Source organism: Drosophila innubila, assembly GCF_004354385.1.
Source record: "Drosophila innubila isolate TH190305 chromosome 2L unlocalized genomic scaffold, UK_Dinn_1.0 4_B_2L, whole genome shotgun sequence".
Classification (NCBI taxonomy): Eukaryota; Metazoa; Arthropoda; class Insecta; order Diptera; family Drosophilidae; genus Drosophila; species Drosophila innubila.
Window position 1 is genome coordinate 18,793,219 of NW_022995372.1, and position 21,560 is coordinate 18,814,778.

Sequence of the window (21,560 nt, forward strand, 5' to 3'; positions counted from 1 at the left end):
ATCGTTATCTTCGAAAAAAAGGTTGTACTGCTTACTGATATTAATATTACTGAGAAATTTTCATTAAAAATCCGTTTTTATGGTTATTTTATCTACTTTAAAATTTGTATAATTATTAAACAATCGTTCATTTTCGAAAGTCAATTCAAATGTATTTTTATGAACTAGAACTTTGATATTCTGGCCGTGTTCAGGGCCTCAGTCATCAGGCGTCCGAAGTCAGCATGTACCATGGTGAAGAGCTTAACAGCGCGTTCTTGCAAAAATTGACTGGCCTCGGATAGGTGCTCCGATATGTTGCGAATAAGACGCTTACGTCCGCAATTATCAAGGGTATAGGTCCAAAAATCGGTTGCCTGGCTATAATTATCCTCCGTATCGCCGCACATATATCGATAGACATCACCCGAAATGGGGCAGCAGGTTTGCAGGGCCAGAGCACGTGGACTCTCTTTGGGACCACAGAATGAGTTGGGGAAGTAATTGGGGGCACCATCCTGATTATCATTGACGGTCATGCTACCATCACGTTGGAAGTTTTTCACCTGCACGCGATATGGACAATTGACGGGTATTTGCATATAGTTTGTGCCCAGTCGATGTCGTTGCGAGTCTCCGTAGGCAAAGAGACGACCCTGAAGCACCTTATCTGGCGAGGGTTCGATGCCGGGTACAAAATGAGCCGGACTAAAAGCCAACTGTTCGACTTCTGTGAAATAATTGGTAGGGTTGCGATCGAGTACCAATTTTCCAACAGGTATCAGTGGATATTCCTTTTGGGGCCACACTTTGGTCACATCGAATGGATTAAACTTGCACTTCTTGGCCTCCTCGTTGAGCATCACCTGTACGAACATGCTCCAGCTGGGATAGTTGCCCTTCTTGATGGCATTGTACAGATCACGTATGGAATAGTCGGGATCATGGGAGATTAACTCAGTGCAGCGACGTGAATCCAAATTCTTAATGCCCTGATCAGTTTTGAAATGAAATTTCACATAGAATGTATCCCCGCTTGGATTCACAAAGCGATAAGCGTGTGCTCCATATCCATGCATGTGTCGATAACCATCCGGAGTACCTCGATCACTAAAATACATGAGCAAAGCGTGCAGAGTTTCCGGACGTAGCGTCATAAAGTCCCAGAACATATCGGGATCCCGAAGATGCGTTTGTGGATTACGCTTTTGTGCGTGTACCAAACTGGGAAATAATGATGGATCCCGAACATAAAATACAGGCATATTGCATCCCACCATATCCCAGATGCCTTCTTCCGTATAGAACTTGACAGCAAAGCCTCGCTGCTCTCGCACCGTATCCGCTGAACCATTCTCCCCGCATGCCACCGAGAATCTCATTGCAATCGCTGTGCGCTTTTTTACACGCTCAAAAACGGAAGCGGCACAAAAGTTTGTTATATCATGCGTGCACTCAAAGTAGCCAAAGGCTCCGGCTCCCTTCGCATAGCTAACACGCTCTGGAATACGCTCCGAATCGAAATGAGCAATCTCGTCCAGGAAAATGAAGTCTTGAAGCAGTGCAGGTCCACGAGGTCCCACCGTTTGTATGGCATCCTTGACTCCAATGGGTCCTCCAGCCGATGTGGTGCAGAGTTTTTGCTCTTCGGCATCTTTATTCTTGTAATCAATTAGCTGATTGGAAGCAGGATCGCGTGAGCACATTTTGAATTTCGTTAAGCAAATGAATTGTAATTATAAAACTGCGGAAGAATCTAATACTGTTGACTCAAGGAATTTTTAATAATATTTAAATAGATTTTCAACAATTACAGAACGTTTCAAAGATTTGTGAATATAGCAAAGAATCTGAAGTGAAACTCAAATAATCTAAAATTTAATGAATGTTGAAGCTAATTTCAAAGCTATCCCCATAATTTTAAATTTATAAAAATATAAGATAGGATTTTAAAGGATTTTTCTGAAATGGGTTCGTAAACGATTTTTCTTAAATAATATATAAATACTTAAATATTTAACTATTGTTTTTCAAACAAATACATATATTAAAATTATAAATCAATTTTTTTTTGTATTGCCAGTTTTAATTATATATACTTTATAAACATTCTGGATAGATCTTTTGTTTGTCTATTGCAGTGGGAATTACAGGAATACGAATAAATTATTGTGCTGGAATATCTATATTTTGATGAGATCGAGCACAACTTGGCATCTAAGATAAAGCTTATGTCACAGGCACTTATTTGCCTACTTTTGGAGACAAATTCCCCCCAAAAGCTCCAATATGGAAATCGCTCTGTTTACACGTGACACGCGTGTCCATGGTTGAATGGCAGTAAATATAATAAGTATGACTAAAAGCTTGCCTAACTGAAATGTTTAGCAAATAAGCAAAAAGGCAAGGTGATAAGTTTGTCTACATACACTTGTGCTAACACTAACGCAGATGTGCATGGGTATGTGAGTGCAGAGTCAATTTTAATATGGTAACTTACTATAAAAGCTCTCTGGTCAGTTGGACGTTGTTGTTGTAGTTGTAGCTGCTGCAGTTACTTTTGTTTTTGCTGTTGCTTTTGCTTTTTATCAGTCTTCACATTTGCTGCTGTTATGGCTGTTGACTCTAGTTGACCGCATGAATGAAAGCGAAGCAAACCAGACGAAATGACGAACAGACGACCATATATGTATGTATGTATGTACGTATGAACGAACGTAACACACTTGTTGATTTCCTTATAATTGTACTTTTTTCATGGTACGTCTTTATAACTAAAAGCTGATGTTTGGCACTCAAATTGTATTTTACACGCTTCTACACCTCTTCGTCTTCTTCTAACTTCTTTGTTTTGCTTTGGTTTTGGCTTCTTTTCGATTTTATTAAATTTCTTATTACTAATGCACTTGCTTGAGCGGTTTACGGTTGCATATTAGTTATCGCTACAGTTGTTTTGATATTCATTGTTTGTGTGTATGTGTGTGTTTGTTGTTACCCGCCAATTAAAGTCGAACGGCGAACACTTGCACATTAAAGTGATTTTTCCATTTGTGGCTACTGCCGATGCATATTCATTTATATCAATCAAAAACGGAATATTACTTTTGTTTTGCTTTGTTTTGCCGTTCTCAGTGAGACGTTGTCACTTGAGCTCAACTACGGCTTCTGTCTGTAACGGTCGCGAGTCGCGACAACAGCAACAAGTTCCTCACAGAGCACAGAGAGCGGGCAATGCAGTCAGTTATCACTCGTACGCTCTCTGTGCCTGTGTCGTCTCTCTGTCTCTCTATCTTTGGCACGCTCACGTCCACACTTTCAGCTGCTATGCTCACATAAACACACAAACAGCAGCAACGCCGCTGTCGCTGTTACGTATTTGTTTTTGCACAAATCAAACAACAATTTTTAAAACTTTTTTGCTTAAACACGTCAGAATTGCATAAAGCGCGCGTGCTTTCTTAGCTCCTTTTTGTTTGCAGAATTTTTACATACTTTTCATTTTATTGAGCGGGGGCCTGTCGCTGGCAGAGTGGGTTGATTGAACCCACTGACACACACACACGCAAGTACACTAGCTTGGCTAGACGAGGCGAATCAACAATACGTACCACGAACGATTGCGAGCAATGGGCAACTGAAATCAAAGTGGCAAAATTAAACGCCAACGCGAGTCGGTCAGAGAATGAGGGAATGCCAAGAACGCAACAAACGGGCATGCGAAACCAGATTTAAAGGGAATTTAAAACAGCATTAAACTGTTATAAAAATGTCAAGTTTTTTCCCGAGCGCGTTTAAAAGAAGCTACGCAAAAATAGCAACAAAGCACACAAACACAATTTTTGTGTGGAGAGTGAGAATGTGGCGCCGTTCTCCATTCTCTCTAGTCGCGTGTGTGTGTGTGTCACTTGTCACGTCACATATATTGCGCCTCATTGTGGGCGACTGATCAAGCGAAAGAGTTGCCAGCTGTTAAAAGAAACGGTCGATTTTTCTTTTATCTGAGTGTAAAAATATCGATATTTCGACTTGCAATCGATATCAAATTATATTTGCACTGCTAAAGCCAAAGTATTAACAGAATATATTAATGAGCTTTTAGTTCACAGACTCACTGCTGTCGACTCCTTAGAGGAAAGCTCTGAAAAATAGCTGAAGTTGAGATGAAAATAGCTGAAATACTAGCCAACTTTTTTAGCACCTGCAAAAAACTTAAAAAATGTAAACTGCGCGCGTTTGCAGATATGTTAATATACCAGAACATTCTGTTATTAAAAATATTGAATCACTGATAAAAATAAATTTATAGGTATTGCAAATTTTAAAACGCAACACCTTAGCAATAAATTAATTATTTGATGAAAATTAAAAATTTAAAACTAGATAATATTGATAAAAATATTTTAAGGAAGGTTTGAAGTTTGTCACCCCAAGGGGAAAGATGTTACAAATTAGACTCTGAAAAAAAAAATTTAAAAATGCAGAAAATTCCAACAAAAACTCTGCAAAAGTTTCAAAAAGTTCTAGCTTCAAAATTAAGAAACTGTCAACTAAAGTAATGGATGACAAATTTTAAAAAATGTTAGTACATGCTGCCAGACTGGCAAATTTTGCAAAGTGGCAGCCTTTTGGCCAAAACAGTGTTTCCACACCAGTGCTGCAAAGTTTTCAGCCTACAGCTTTTAAATTTGAATTTCAAATATAATGATCAAAATTTATGTTAGAAAAACTTTTTTATTGAGATAATTTGCCTGCTAACTGGGTACAGTGGACCACTAAAGTTCTATGTAATTTAAGTTTGTTTATGGTATGCTCACTAGATATAAAATATTTGAATTAGGTTCTAAAATTACTCGCTTGTTGTACGAATATATTTACAAATTGTCCATTTAGCAGCATGAACATGTACAATATGGTATGTTTAATAAATAATAAATTAGAATAAAGCATAATGCTTTCTTGTTTATGAAATGCGCTTTCTGGGCGACGACATATTTGTTTTACACTTTTCTTTATATATAGTTAATGGTAAATTACGTATACGTATATTAATTAGCATAGTGGGGGGGTAATTACAGATATAGCAAAGTTTAGTTTAGATTAAGCATAGCATAGAATTTGGTTAGACTTAAACACAATTAAGACACACTTGTTAGGTAATTTTCTTAAGAGTTATAGCTACAGTTATAGAGTAAAAAAAAACAACATAAATTGCACTAAATATAAAATGTAGCTTAAATTGTCACGTGCTGGAACTGAAACAGGTACGGATTTAGCAACGCTCTCGATTATTATACGCCTGCACCTTGTCCACGGTGCACTCCAGCGCAGCCTGGATGTCATTGAAGACGGGCACGCCTTGTCGCTTGGCCAGGTCAATGAGATACGAGCGCCCACGATTATAGTCCTTGATGGCTGCGACCGTCAGCTGTAAAAGGGGACAATGTATGATTAATGAATGTAAATAAAAAATAATCTAAACAAAGCTCTGTCACTCTCAACTCACATTCTCACCACCCAGCACACAATCCTCGGGCAGCATTTGAACGGCCAGCACCACATTGTACATGAGTCCAATGCAATGTGCTGCCAGGGTCATGGGTGCCAGTGAACGAGTCTCATTGGTGATGACAAAGAGCAGCACACGACTGGAGTCCAGGAGTGCCGGATTATAGAGATTCTGGCGCATGGGCATTGGAGGTAGTGACCAGCTGAGCGACTCCTCGGCAACGGTTAGCTCCTCCTGCTCCTCCAGTTGCAGTTGATTGCCGCGACACTTTCGACGAGTGCGCACAAACGATCGTTGCTGCTGCTGCTCCTGGGGTCGCTGCTCATGTGAGGATGTTGTGGCTCCTGTCACCTGTTGCTCTTGTGTCGACACCTGTGGTATGCTCTCGTGGAGTGCGGGTGAGTAAAACGTTACGCCCTTGGCCAGCAAATATGGCATTGCCAACCTTTGACGCCATTTGGTGCGGAGTACACAGCTTCCGCCGAGATAAACATCACGTAAATCCAAGCCAGAACAGCAGAGAGCATCACCAGCGCTGGCTATGGAACTGCTGCTGGAGAAGACAGAGTCATTGGAATCACTTTCCTCCTCCTCGGCGGGTGCGGTCGTCACATTACTGCTGGCAGCCGTAAATGGTTTGGTTTCTATCGTTTTGGTGGTGATTATTTCGGTTGTTTCAATCGATTCGACGTTCAGCAAGATTTGTGGCTGTACTTTTTTACCTAATGTCATCATGCTGCTACTCGGCTGCGGTGATGAGGTGCCACTATCCCGACTACGGCTCAGCTGCTCAAACAAATTCTGACGCTCCAAATCGTGTCCAATGCCGCTGCTGCTATTCGATGGAACGCTGGCATTGCTCGAAGTCCGTGAGATATTTTTGCTGGCCGAGTAATAGATGTCCACATCGGGAGCTGTAAGAAATGATGTATAAGATTATGCTGATTCTATAGTCTATAGTATTTGCATCACTTACCATTGGTAAAGTAAACCTGCGGCGGCGGCACATTTGTACCCTTAATGGGCGATATGCAACCGCTTTCATGTATCTCCTGTTGTAATACCGATAGATACGCTGAGATGACGCAGAATAGATCGAAATCGATGAGCTCTTGATTTGGCCTGGCCGGCTTGGAGTTGCAGCCCTCTTCCTGGTCCTTCTGCTGTTCGTTATCCTCGCCAGCCTTTGTACTTTGCGTTTGTAGCAGTTTCAATGATTCGCGTTGATTGATTATTATCTTATTTAGATTATCTAAATTAACTAAACTCTGAGCATAGCCTAAAAATAAGAGAGCACGTTTGCACTGTTCCACAGTGAGTAGTTCGCTTTGGGGATTAACGCGATCAAATGCGCCGCGTACGGTACTGAAAAACGAAAGCAAGAGAAAGTTTAAAGTTAGCTTCATATCTTATTAGAGTTTTATATTAAAGTGACATCAAAAATTCTCAAAAAAACATTTATTCATTTATTAAAGGTAAATTAGACTCTCTTTTAAATAGTGGACTTTTTCTGTAATAACGTATAAACATTCTTAGATTTCTTGCAAAAAAAGTTCAGTCTGAGTTGCTAAATATCCGAATCTGCTATCTTTTCTTTATTTCTAAAAGTGTTTTTAAAATTTGTTTCTTAATATTTTGAAAAATAACAGATTACGTATTTTGTTCCACTAAAAACGAATTTTTTTATTTTGTGTCGGTTAACTGAAGTGTATAAAAAGTTCTTTTCATTTTTTTTCGGATAACGATCCATTTTTTTTAAATTACTTCCAAAACCCGATTCTGACCCTACAATTGACTTTTAAATATATTGCTTGCTCAAGTCACTTGATTATATTATACAATATAAAATCCTAATTAATTTAACTTATTCTAACTTGTCTTTTCTTTTTTTATATACTTACTCTAATATTGAAGATATTTTGGACGGTGGATCCCTAATTCCGGATAGGATTTCCTTGGTTCGCTGCAAACCGGACGGTATGTTTTCCAACACTGGCAAGCCGCGTCGGGAGACCAGCTCCTTAAGTATCAATTGATTGCGATTTAAATCGAGGTATTCTCTAAAAATAAAATACAATTTTTAATAAACGTATAGAAGACTAACAAACAATGTTAACATACTGATGCGAAATAGGCTCGTTGAGGATCTTCTGATTTGGTTTATACGGATGCAAAACCAACACTAGCTGCTTGCAGTTTTGACCCGCTATGTGTGCCGCCTCGATGGCACCAGCAGATGCTCGTGTTTCCGAATCCATAACAAAGAATAATACGCGGGCCTTTTCCTTAGCGCGATGCTCGAGTTCAATGAGATCGGGCGTCCAATCGGATACTTGCTGCAAGTGCACAATAAAAATGAATTGTTATTTATATTATTTATATCCAAACAATATCAATGAAATTTTTTTTAAAATTTTTTCAAAATCAAATTAAATGACTGACAGAAGAATTTAACAATTAAACTTGTAGTGTTATAACAAGTTTAATTGTTAAATTCTTCTGTCAGTCATTTAATTTGATTTTGAAAAAATTTAAAAAAAAATTTCATTGATATTGTTTGGATATAAATAATATCGATAGAAAGTGAGGTGCGGTTTTAATCGTTTTAATGTTACTTACGGGATTATAGAATGAAATGCCGAGCTCCTTGAGTGCGGGTATTGCAACATCCGCACGCCATGTAGTTGGGTTGCAGGAGCCGCCAAGGAAAACTTCAACGGGTTCATTAGTTGCATTCTTTTTCTTCTTGGTATCATCGACACTGCTGAAGGATTTTGTACTGCGTAGCTCTGTGCCATAATTCTCCGATTTCTTATTGTAATTTGGTGGGGGGGCAGGTGTTGTTGTATTGGACGTGGTGGCATTGCCGGCTTGCAAATGCATTTGCGTTTTATTGGAGCTGTGTTCATCATCCTGTTGCGGCAGCAGAGAGCTTGAGAGTTGTTGGTACTTAACATCACAGTAGTTTGATGCATTCGATATGGTTGAAGTGCTGTAACATTGTTTACGTTATTTATATTTATTCATTGTATAAGTATTAACAATTTTCAACTCACCGAAAACGCTTCAAATCAGCAGCAAGCACACAAAATTGTCCAAACGACAAACCATTTGACTGTCCTCGACCTTTGCGGGCCACTTTCTTAGCCGTTTGCAGCATTTCGCAAACTGTACAAAAAATGAATATTACATATTTAATTTACTTCAATATAGTTTTAATAATTACTCTGCTTTTGGCTAGGATGAAAGCTTAGCTCGTGAAAAAGCTCCTGTGTCCGCTCGTCAGGCACCACATTACAACGTGCCTTGGCTCTCCAGGCATTGAGGACTTCTCTGTAAATTTAAGAATTGTAAAACTATAAAGATTAATTCACAGTCATAAATTATAATTTTAAAATAGTAAGCTACTATGGAATTATCTGAATGATAAAAGCTTAGTTAATATTACGACTACAAAATGTACGAAGGCTAGCAAAGTTTTATGATGTATAATAATATGTTTTTCACATATATATTAATATTCAGGAATCACTGAATTTAAAAATACCTTATTTCCTAAAATAAGTCTACATTATTTTATAATTACCTACTTTAATAATTTTTATTTCATTTATTGCACTTATTATTATAGCATAGTTGACTGATTAATTTAATTATTATTAATTATATATTATTTATTTTATTGATTTAAACATTAAGATAATTCTTATGTTTACCCAGAATATCGCCACTTCATTGATTAATTAATTCAATTAAGTTTTCTTTATATAAGCTCAACTAATTGTTTAAAAATCGAACAAATTTAGCTTGATTTTTAAAAGTCAATGCAGGAACGCAATTTAAACAAACAACCTGTCTTAACAATTGTTTTACAGCAGTTTCCTTATATGTAGATGAGAGAATATCAACGAACTGGCCGAAGGACGGCATGAAAATGAATTAAAAATAGTCTCTCGGATTTGTAAACAAAATGTAAAAAATTGATACGAAAATGGTGTGTACCAATGTTTAAGTGGTTTCCAATTGGAATCGGATGCGAGGCACGTTCCATTTTTGAGAACACCAAAACGAGTCACATACGCGTCATATTCAACGTAAGCGATGCATTTAAGTGGCAAAACGAGAACTTTGCCATAAAAAGAAAAATAAAACACATTGGTGAAAATTCATCAACATTAATCGAGGAAAAAAGAAAAGTGATTTAAGTTTACGCTATTTTTGCTGAGGCTGCTGTGGCAGCCACATCCATTGGAGGTTCTTTGTCTGCTTCCGTGTTTCCTGCCACTAGCACCAATATCAACGAAATGAAAAACAATTGCATCATTTTTACAGCAATATATAAGAAATAAATACACAAAAACCAATTGAAGAAACTTATTGCGCATACGTAGCGTGTGCCAGCGCGAATATAGCAAAGTTATAATAAATATGCAGCTGATTCGACCCGAGCTGGGCAAATATAATAATCCGCGACGCAGTTACTTGATTTCCATTTAATTTTGAAATATTTTTGCCACACACACACACATATACAGTTACAGATACACAAAGATAGGATATAGTATCTTTTTGCTCAATAATGAACGTTGTTTTCATTAAATGGAAAACGCAAATATGAAATCATACACAGTTTATTTAATTGGTAAACAAAATAATTTTGTTTGTTTTCTTTTGACAAAACTTAATTCGATATTTCGTAATAGAAATGTTGAAAAAATATGAATAATTGCGGTTTCAGCTTCGAATAACGACTGAATGTAGTTTGCGATTATAATATTTTTGGTTAGCCCATCATCGCGTATGGCATAGTCAGGCTTATCAGTCGCCATTGAAAAGTTGACGTCAAGTCTGTATTTTTTTTTCAATGTCGTGAATGGCAAATTTATAGCTAATTAAGCGCTACATATAGAGAATTAATGGGCGCCAGGCGCGAAACATTGAAAGCAAATCTATGTATGTTATGTTAATTTTGTAAATTGTAATTTTGCGGAAAGTAAACACTTGCAAGTTGACTCACATTTCAAATACACGTGTATATATATATAATATTTTATAAACATTGTCATAAAATTAGCAGCAATTTAATAGCCAATTCGCAGCTTATGAAAACAAAACAAAACACAAAAATAAGTTTAGAAACGCGGCAAATAAAGTTGTTAACAACGCGCACCCATTTAAAATGAAATCATCTTTATTATAAAGTTAACAATCGAAACTCTTTTGAAAATTGATTTCGTTGTTGATATTTAGTCACATTATTCTTTCTTTATTTATTGCCACTCCAGTCGATAATTGTTGATTTAAAACGCATAATAAAAGTACTGAAATCTTTGATTAAGCTAGCTGAGTCTTGCCGGGAAATTTTTCAAATTAATAAAGTAAGAAAGCTATGAGCGCTAGATGGCGCCAGTATTCGATTTCTCTGTTCTACACGATTTTTGAAAGCTATTGGATTTATTTGCATAATCATTAAACGATACGAATGAATACTACTCTTTATTTGACTTTTTATGATATTTGAAGCCTGATATATCCACTTGACATACACCAATATCACTAAATATAACGCCAAATTAGCAAATATGTTGCGGTTGCTTTATCTGTTGTTCTTTATTTAATACAATTTTATTTTTTTGTGTTTTATATTATTGTTAGTTACCACCGAGACAGCAGTAGTCAACCATCAGCATTGGGTGACAACATTTTTATGGCTCAACAAACTTGTCTTGTTGTTTCTCTGCCCACATGGAGAAGCAAACAAAAAATGATAGCATAAACTATGCTAAAATGTTGCGACAAAAAAAGGTAATGACACATGTTGAGCAACAGTTGAAGAGAATTGCAAATGCAAATGAGGCACAACATGAGGATTATGTCATTGCCAAGAATCGTATCTAAAAGCCAAAAAGACTCGGAGGCAGCCAACGCAGGCCTGACAAGTGCAGGCGGATCCGTTGGCTGGTCAAACTAGTCTACTAACTAAAGAGAGAGAGAGAGAGAGAGAGAGAGAGACAGAGCAGATACAGATAGATGCCAATTACATGACTGCATCTCGGCAACAACTTAGACACTCACCTCATACTATATGTTGGCCAAGAAGACGGCACGCCCACTCATTTTATGGGTTAAAACGGGGGGAATGGGCGGTTAAAGGGGGTTCGCTTAAGTGGCAACACTAAATTTGGCATATTAATGAGATGAGCTCTATTTTTGGAGCGTTGTCTTGTCTGTCTCGCGTCTCTACTCTCCAGTCTCCGGTCTCCAATCCGATCTCGTTTTCATTTGCCGTGCGTGTGGGTGAGTGCAGGTTGATTGCGCCATCAACGTATTTGGTATTTTTATGGTAAACAGACGTACAACGCACAAAAGTTTATGTTTTGTTTACAAAAAACAAACAAAAATAAAAATTAAAACTCTTTCGATTAACAACAACAAATATACTCGTAATGTTGCCATGTTGAAATATTTCCGGGACATGTTCGCTAACTCAACGATCAACGAGGAAGTGCAATTCCACATTTAGTGACCACTCAAAATTAAGAGATAGCTTCTTTTCAATACTCTCTAAATAACAGCGTCAAAGTGGGGTATATATTTTTTAAGATTGTATAAACAGAGCAAAAAAAGAATATAAATGCGAACAATAAGTTTTCCACAAAAAGTAACTAGTCAAAAACATAAAGTATTTTCATAAAAAAATATACATATTATAGTCATATGAATTATTCAAAAACAGTAAACATCCTGTGGATCACAGAAAAGTTTATATATATATAAGTATAAATATATCAAATTATTAAAAACTTGTAAGATACCACAAAAAAAAAATAGTTAATTTTTCAACGATACAAATATTTTATCAAAGGAAGCGTAAAAGAGCTCAAAAATATTTTCCAACTAGCCAAATATGGCATAAGATATTTAATAAAGTTTTTTCTCATAATTTTAGAAACGATTTTCGACCAATTTTTCTACTGGGGTAAAAAAGTTAGAATTCTAGATATCAGTTTACACAGTAAACTTTACAGGATTATACCCTATAACTACGTTCATCAACCGTCTGGACTTTAATTGTTTAATTGTATTTTTTTGTTTGCCAGATCTGAAGATACTATCTGATTTGATACTATGCCGGTCATTTACTACTGTGATTCATGGCTGTGTGATGAAATTTCGCAGCGAGTTCTAAGAACTTGACATGATGAGCCAATTTGCCCGGCCCCCTTTGTGGTAAACAAGTTTTTTTGCATTCTCCTTTAGTTTCTGTTATATTGTTATTGTTTTTTATTGGGGATTTGGCTAAGACCACGCACTCATAAGCAACATAACAGAGAGACAGGTAAAAAAAAAACAAGCAATAAAATTTAAAATGAAAACAACAAAATTGCAAAGGGGAGCGAGGGGAGGCAAAGAGAAAGTGAGATAAGTATCTGCAATATGTTTGTAAACAAAATTGATGACATACTACCGGAAATAAGCCGAAATCGGGAGCGCAAAAAAGAGAATAGTCTGCAGATAAGCCAAATTAATGTCCCACAATATCTTTCTTCTCACATACATAGAGATACGCATATGTACATATAGATTTTTTGTATTGGTACGTTCTACGTGCTCCAGATAACGTTTTTTTTATTGCGCCCTTAGCGACCATGTGTATATGAATCAAACCAAGCAATCTATAAAACCGTCGTAGGCCTCATATCGCCGCGATAAGAAATCTAAAGAAAATGCAATCTCACAGCGTATGAACATCTTTTGTAAAAACCAAAGACGTCACTTGAAGCAATTAACTAATATATTATTGTATATTTAATAATTCTGATGTATACTGATGATCTTTTGCATTCAACATTGCTTTTTATAGAGAAATGACAATAGTTGGTTTTTAGAAAGATCATCATCACATAAGATTAATTGCATTTATAACTCACTTACAGCTAACTTGTGTCATTCACCCGCTCAATAAGCCATTAAAAATCTATTCGTGATTCTAATCAAATTCTACAAATAATCAAAATACTATTTACAATACGTATTTTTCCACTTAAGTGCTTATTTCAATCTGTTTCTTTAATACAAATTGCGGCCATTATTCATTTGATTGTAGAGAGACTGTCATTTTATCTGAACATGCTATTTTAACGATCAATTGTATCTCCTTGCTGGCAATTCTTTGTATGGTGTATGATTCTAAGATAAATTACTAATAATTAAATTAAGTTGTCATTTCTTAAGCTGATTTCGATTTTAAAATCAATTGCTCTTTTTCATCTTTATCCAGGCTTAAAATATAAATAATTAGGGCATTATAATTATCAAGAAAAAATTTCAGAAATCAGGGAAATACACCGTTAACGAAATAAATTCTTTTTCAAGAACGGAATAATAAGACATTTGTACCGGTAAGCTTTCGCAACATTTTAACAAAAACAATTTGTTATTCTCAAATTTTATTAATTTGGTTAAAGAAACGATTTTGGAATTTGGAAATTTTAAAATCTCAAGTTTTCACTTTTACTCGACTTCTTATCATGATCACCTTGACCTTTGTTTTTAGAAAATTCCAAATTTTGTAATCTTAAACTTAAATATTAGTATAAAACAAGTCTTTACCATTTTACAATTCTTAAAAGTTGATTTTTTGTACCGGTACTGATACCGAATGGACAAAGGCGAAACAGAACCTTTTAGCGAAATAGTTTTTACGGGATGTACAGGTACCGAAACCGGAACTGGTTTGATTTTCTGATAAATATTAATTCTTATATTTTTCTTTCATTTCAGCGTGTAAATATAAGGGTCATCCTCTTATCCGAAATTATAGAGCAACCGCAATCAATGAAACAGAGAATGAATAAAAATAAGTTGCATTTGTTTATCGAAAATGCAAATAGAGACGGATAATCTAAATTTATGTAACAGAGAAAACAAAAGATAGCCTTATTGGCTTATCCACCCAACTCCATAAGTCATTTAATTAGCATTATCCAAGTCTGTTTAAATACACATAATTTACATGAATGATCTGTAGCTCTATGCGCTTATCCATCGTTATCCGTGGAGTCAAATCCTTTCGGATAAGTCACATTTAATATTATCCAAAGCTTTTGGTATTCTCATAGTTCACATGGTTGCATCCGCAAATGATCAGTTTACATGATTTACATAAAAACGTTACTGAAAAGCAATTATTTGTTGGCCTGGGGCCAAATCAAATGACGTTTCAACCGCTGACAATCGTGCATTACCTATTAAATAAGTTTAAAAAAATATTAGCAAGAAATACAAAGAAAGAAAAAACATTGCAACTGCATAAATGATTTCATTGACCCACGCGCGAGTGCCTTACAAATGACTAATAAACAATTTCCGAATGCAATTAAGCAAGAGACAAATGTACATTGAACTTTAAATGACGCCGATGAGGGAGAAATGATGTGGCTGATGTTGCATGTCATACAGAGAGACAGATTGAGAGGCAAATACAGTAAACAATAGGCGCCTAAACAAATCACTGAGCATACATTTGCATTTAACAGCTTGTAAATTAAATCACATAATACACACACGCAAACACACATGCGAATAGTGAGCAAAAATATTTGCATACAAATCTGCCGCTACACATGTCAAATAGCGCTGAGCTTTGGTCTGTCTATGTGAATGAAAATTAATCAGCAAGCAACTATGCCAACCAGCTTTTATCTCTGATTGGTCGACTAGAAGGTGCCCTGTTGAAAGTTTCACATGAAATTCATTGATATTAGTTAAAGTATAAAGAACAACAAAGTTCAACAGTATGCAATATGCAACCCTTTTTAGTCTTTTGCTTGTATATAGGGTATAAAGAACAGCCGCCGCGTATAAACAAAAAAATTAACAAGAGGTGTGTTAGATTTGTTTGTACAACACTCGTGGCGCCCTGACTACGGCTACAGAGCTACAGGTAGTCAGCCTGGCCAGTTCACAGTTCCCAGCCAGGTTGCAGCTGCTCGACGACGCCGACGACTCGTTTCAATAAAGTATCAACACACGCACACAAATACACTCAGAGCAATAATCGATGATGAGGTCATAACTAATAATAAAAATGACGACGCTCAGCGCTCAGAGAGCGGCTGCGAGCAAAGCACATGGTAAAAGCTATAATAGCAGAGAGCAGCATTGAGCAGGAAATAATACAAAAGAACTTTTATATCTTGCTCTTTTGCTTGGGTTCTTGGATCTCTCTCGGTGCTCTCAGTGCGCTGCTTGCGCTCTCGCTCTCTGTGACGAACAGCTGTTTTTGGTGGGCCCGTTTTCAGGCCAAACAAAGATTTTAGCACCTTTACTTAAGACCGCCCCATTTATTTATATTTATTTAATAATTGTCGCAATTTTATCGTTATCAAATTGTGCACTTATCAATACTTGAATGAAATTTACGTCATTTTCGATGCTCTTTGAACTTTGAAACTTTTATCGCATATCTCGAATATACTTTTCTCTCTCTCTCTCTTGAACGACTGACACACCGGGCGGCCTATTTAACTGTCAAGATAGTTTGTTAGTAAATCAAACTATTAATGCCTAAATGGGAAGCAACGATAAATAGTGTACTTGACAAAAAAACGAATAAAAGATATCCGACTAATTAATTTGGTTTTGATTGAGTTACTTCAGTCTTGTTATGGAATTTTGTCTTAGTGTTTTGTTGACTGTATTGACAATAACAACCAAAACTAACTATGACAGCCAATTCGCATGTCTTTTGAAAAAGAACTGGCAACGAAATATGTTAAAAATGAGTTAATATTATTTGATAATAAAAATTTTTTTTTGGCAGTATTTCTTTGTGAAGCACAAGATTTTTATTCAAAACAAAAAGTTTCTACTTGTTTTGTGTAAGCAATTTTAAATTTTAGAGTGTACTTATTGTGCTTTTGTTTTAGTTGTCCTTACCCCAATTTGAACCATAAATCGACTCTTTGAACATTACAATTTTGCACACTTTAATAAAGATTTTTTGAATAACTGAATTAAAGCTCTGGCTGTGATTAAATCAAAAATAAAAAGAAATATTGTTGGAAGCTCTGCTACTTAGAACTAATAATTGTTTATGAAAACGTTCTAAGCATTGATTCGTATGCGATCTAGTTAATTGCAAACAAAGCTCCAATTGATAAATGCACATTTATTTTTTAACTTTATACAAGTTCGTTGAAATAAAAATTAAAAAAATACGTATAAAATAGGTTCTGTCAAAATTGATATCTTATCTGCTGGGAAAGAAATCAGGGAATGCCCTCACTTCATACATATCTAGCAGTAAATGATTAACAAGAATCGCTTAATCAAATATGCTTGTAGCTTTTAAGTTAACAATACTCCTGCTACTCTTAAGTGAGTTGAAAGAAACCCTACCCTAAGTAAAACCCATATCTGCTTAATTGGTTGTTTATTTATACGTCTTCTGCTTCGTCTGACGGTGTTGGATACTATTTATAGACATCAAAACATGATTCCCAGGTCCCAACTTGGGGGAAACATAGTAAAGAGCTTTCACAAGACATGGAACTGACACGATAGATAGCTTTATGGTTTTCACATCGCGTCATCGTGCTGAGCGATGACTATCGTCTCTCATCATCATCATCATAGTGGTGATCATCATTATATTCGATGGGACTGTGTTTTAGACCACCGTCGTGGTTAGAATGTCGTTGTCCTATAACCTTTTTAGCATTTGTTGGCATTGCGGTGCAAAAGTTTAAAAGTGACATCAACATTTATTTTTAAGTTACATGCATTATACTCTTTCACTCTTTAACATTTTGCCATGAATCTGTTTTTGTTGTTATTGTTGTTATTTCTTTCCTTATTCGTTGCCCATTTTTGTATTTATTTGTGTGCCAAAATTGTAGCGTTGCTATGATATCACTTGGAAGTAATTTATATTGTTTTTTTTCTTTTTATTATTTTGTTTTGTTTTTAAGGTTAACATATATGTAAAATACTTTTCTGTACTTATTGTTTAAAGTTCCAGCGATTTTTTTGATTTCAAACTGAATGCTCTGCTTCTTCACCCTTTGTCAATTCAATCTATGGACATGGCTATATAATCTAATCTAAGCAATGGGCAAAGTGTTGAGCTCTTTATGTCAGCTGGTCACTCGTACTGCCTTTATATAAAATCTGTACTCGACCTTCATGTTGTCCATATCATGTGCTTTGTTATTTGTTTATATTTTTATTTCTTATAATCAACCATCAAGTTGGTTAGCCATACAGCTGGCCAAGCAGTTTAATAATGTTCCAGGAATCTATTGTTTGTACTGGATATACAATAAAAGAGGCGCCAAAGATTCACCGAAAGTCGCTGAACCAAAAACAAATGGTACTATTCCAAACCAATATATTTATGCTATGCAAACAAAACATAGCGAAAACGGATTTCAATGTAAATTTATTGAATATGAAAATAAATAAATGTAGGAAAAATGATTATTATTTTGGGAGTTGCTAACTTTTAATATTCTAAAATTCATTGAAATATAAATACTAATTTAAGGAACTAATTGATTTTATTCATTTAAAAAAAAACACAAAAAAACCATAAAAAATGTTCTTTACAAATTAATAAAATTCAAATCTGTCAATGTCAACAACAAATTTATTAAAAATGGCACGTGCGAAAAGTAATTTAATGCAGTGAATTCAATGTTGATTGATCGTTTTTTAACTGAATTTTTATTTTGTAAATATGATTAAGAAATAATTAGTAAAAAAATCGCTTAAATGTTGATAAAATATTTAGTAAATGTAAATGCAAAAATGTTAAATAATTTCAATTGACTACAAATAAAATATAAATAAAATAGAATCCTCACCAAAAAATCTTAATATTTGTCTTTTTTTCGCACAGTATGTATTAGTCAGATTTTGATTTATTTATTTATTCAGTATGCAAGTAAAAACACAAAATGTATACGTTCTACTTCTTACGACAAGTATTCATAAAATAAATATTTTTTTGTTTATCAATTTCTTCTTGGATTTTAAGTTGTGGACAGGATACGCGGGAGCCGTAAAAACCGAGATATTAAGAGAGAGAAAGACAAGTACCTCACTTTAGAGGCGCACACGGGCAACTGAATAACTATTGAATGTGATTGCAATGCTTTTTCCCCCGAGTATCGGGAAGTCTCAACCCCAATAATAACAACAATAACAACAACATGCAAAATTTGCTCAATGAAATGCCGATTAAAGTAAGTTGAAGTGAATTTTTATGGCGCACGAATTTTGATGTCATGGCAAAAAATGTATGGTGGATTAGACTCATGTATTTATAGGCATTACAAGGCAGGGTGGGATAGTGTAAAATAGTGTAGGGTGCAACAGAGGAAGGTAGGGGGGGCAGAGGTAGAGGAAACGTTTCGTTTATTTAATATTGTGTTAAATTACTAATTAAGCCAGCCACTCAAGCGTACAGAGTGTTCTCAGACTCTCTCACGTTCTCTCTATCACTCTCATTGGCAATGTTACGGACTGTTGCCAGTGATGATGTCATGAATTATCGTTTTCTGATTGAAAGTATCGATAGCGACCAACGGCCCGACCGTCAAAGCGACTGACTGGCGGTTCAGAACAAAGCACCCTGTCAAACCCACAGTATGTGTCTGTCACACGCTCACAAATGAAGTTGTCATCGACACATTTGGACGCTGTCGTTACTTATTACTCCCCCTCTAATATAGCGGAGAAGGAGGGGCAGGGGGTGGGCTGTTAATTTCGATTTTAAAGCACGCCATAGGCTCGACAGACTTCGTCTGCGTCTAGTTATGAGGTCAACATTTCAAAAATAAATAGGTTACATATGCCACAAACCTCAAATGAAAATGTTCCCCTTTGCGGCATGTGAATTGCGGCTGTGTGTGTGAAAGTTAGCTCTAATCTTGAGCCAAATAAAAGTAATTTGTGCAAGGTAAGTAAGTCACTTATGTGCAATCCACAAGTGTTTATACCCTGGGATAACTTCCATATTTTAATGTTAATAATTTTCAAAATAAAAATTATAAAATAAATGTATTGATTTTTATCACAAAACTTTAAGAAACTCTTATTTTTTATCTGAATAATAACAAAGTTTAAATTTTAATTTAACAATCAAAGTATAGCTATTATTTTTATCTCAAAAATTTTAAATAAAGCTAATCCTCAATCGTTAGAAATAAAAGTAAATTTTTTTTATTTTTAGAAATAACAGTTAAAATTAAGTTATTGGATGAATATATGCCAAAAAAAAAAAAACAATTTAAAAAATGTATTTTAACATTTTTGTTTAAAAAGAAAACACATGGTTTAATATCTAAAAAAATATTTAAAGTTAAGTTTAAGTTATTATTTAACATTTCGAATTTTTTATGACAACAATTTAAGTATATAGTATCTTCTAGGCGACTATATAAAAAGATAAATTTCCTAATTGACTTGCTTTTTAGTCTGTTTTAGTAATGTCGATTGGCAATGCAAATCGGTGAAATGCACACGATGTGAGTCAGTTGCCATATGTTGCTTGTGGATCGATCACTTGTACTCTGAGGTCATTTGCAATCACAGCGTTTTAATTAAACGAGCATTTGTCAGAGAGTGGAAGCTAACGAGGCAGGTGCGAATGAGTGGGTGTGACCACATCAAAAGTCTAGCTCGGAGAGCTTTAAAGCTTAACTGACTAATAAGGGCAAAGTCAAAAGCTCACACATACTACGAGTATGACAAAAGTGGCGGCAAAGTCTTTGATTATTACATGGATTAAACCGAAACATGATCACAGAATGAGATCATATCGATGAAGAATATGGAAGTCATCAAATATTACTCATAATTAGATGAATGTTAAGATGAATAATCGACAGAAAGGTCAAGAGACCACAGTTTCCGAGAAATTAACAGGAAATTTCCACACAGAATATTTTAATGTTAAGAAATGAAATAATCAGATGATATGAATATTTTTTTATTTATAAAAAATATTATTAACATTCTTAACTTATCTGAATTTATGAAATTTTTGAAAAAAAAAGAAATGTACGTTAATTTAAAGCTACTGTTTACTAATACCTTTCAATACTGATGAAATGCAGTCAAAGAACAGAATCCTATAAGAAATATGGAAGCTTGAGAATTGGCTATATGTATTTGCCAATCATAAAGTGTAGAACAATATCAAAAGCTTCACTAAATTTGACAGCAGTTGAGCACGGCTGTATACGAAAAAGATTTGAATATATTGGACAATATAACGTATACGTATTTTCTTATTTTCTGGGTGCTCACGTGATTTAATGGGATCTCTTGTATATGCACATTTTTTTGTTTAATAAAAATTAATATATTTGTTAAAAAAAAATACTTTTTACGATTGTGTTTGCTAATTTGTGGCGCTTATTTGCTTTGCATATTATAAAGTAGCCTTAGTGTTAGCCTCGTCCCCCAATTTTCACACTTTCTTTTGACTTTGCGAGTCTAAAAATAGAACTAAAACGCGCGTAAGTAAAACGAAATGCTCATAATTATAATGCAAAAAAATTAGTTAAACAATATATTTTTGCTTTTGTTTTTTTTTGCGGTGCATGAGTGTTTATGTATACAAATGATGGCACTGAGATACTCTTTGGGCAGACCATGAAAATCAAGTGCATGCAAGAGCATAAACAAAGACGATCTTCGGCCATGGGCGTTATGGAATTTGTGTTTGTGTGCCAAAAATAGAAATAATAATGGTTGACTAAGACAGCTTTATGATATAGCGATACGATCCGATCAAGTATACATACACACATTTATAAATAAGTCTACCAAATATGCTATATGATTGCCAATTGCCAATATCAACTTGTTCAGTTATAAACTTTTACCATAGCTCGTTTTGTTAATTTCTATTTGTGTTAACATGACAGCAAAACCAACTAATAACATCGATAGGGGCTCATCTATTAGCTGTTTAATACGAACGACATTGTGTGTGCTATCAAATTTATTTGTCGAGCACTTTGGTTTACGGCGCCATTACATATCCCCCATTCCGTGTGCC

At 35.2% G+C, this 21,560-nt stretch overlaps 3 protein-coding genes and 1 long non-coding RNA gene across 9 annotated transcripts in view; all 4 read right to left on the reverse strand.

The window, feature by feature from the left end:
* Positions 1-3,824, reverse strand: part of LOC117780605 (transcription factor HNF-4 homolog) — a 28,575-nt gene extending 24,751 nt beyond the window's left edge. Inside the window, exon 1 of the mRNA XM_034617202.1 lies at positions 2,480-3,824. The gene's annotated coding sequence lies outside the window, so the exon portion shown is untranslated. The remainder of the gene's footprint in view (positions 1-2,479) is intronic.
* Positions 71-1,826, reverse strand: LOC117780606 (catalase). The gene has a single exon (XM_034617203.1). It carries the CDS (start codon positions 1,683-1,685, stop codon positions 165-167), a length of 1,521 nt encoding a protein of 506 aa, XP_034473094.1. The 5' UTR covers positions 1,686-1,826; the 3' UTR covers positions 71-164.
* An 866-nt stretch (positions 3,825-4,690) lies between the features above and the next one.
* Positions 4,691-21,560, reverse strand: part of LOC117794503 — a 29,164-nt gene continuing 12,294 nt past the window's right edge. For 4 of the 6 annotated variants that reach the window (XM_034635133.1, XM_034635130.1, XM_034635135.1 and 1 more), the window contains 8 exons: positions 8,712-8,818; positions 8,542-8,653; positions 8,105-8,477; positions 7,607-7,821; positions 7,387-7,545; positions 6,462-6,850; positions 5,483-6,399; positions 4,691-5,404 (listed from right to left, as the gene is read on the reverse strand). In XM_034635133.1, the coding sequence (XP_034491024.1) occupies positions 5,249-5,404; positions 5,483-6,399; positions 6,462-6,850; positions 7,387-7,545; positions 7,607-7,821; positions 8,105-8,477; positions 8,542-8,653; positions 8,712-8,818 (2,428 nt within the window). In that variant the 3' untranslated portion in view covers positions 4,691-5,248. Of the gene's footprint in view, positions 5,405-5,482; positions 6,400-6,461; positions 6,851-7,386; positions 7,546-7,606; positions 7,822-8,104; positions 8,478-8,541; positions 8,654-8,711; positions 8,819-9,696; positions 9,947-21,560 lie in introns of those variants that run through there. The other 2 variants (XM_034635132.1, XM_034635134.1) reach the window with 2 other exon arrangements.
* LOC117794504 lies at positions 12,025-14,719 on the reverse strand. The gene is made up of 3 exons (XR_004618438.1): positions 14,192-14,719; positions 14,004-14,010; positions 12,025-12,035 (listed from the first exon to the last, which is right to left on the reverse strand). It is a non-coding gene; the product is annotated as an uncharacterized LOC117794504 (long non-coding RNA).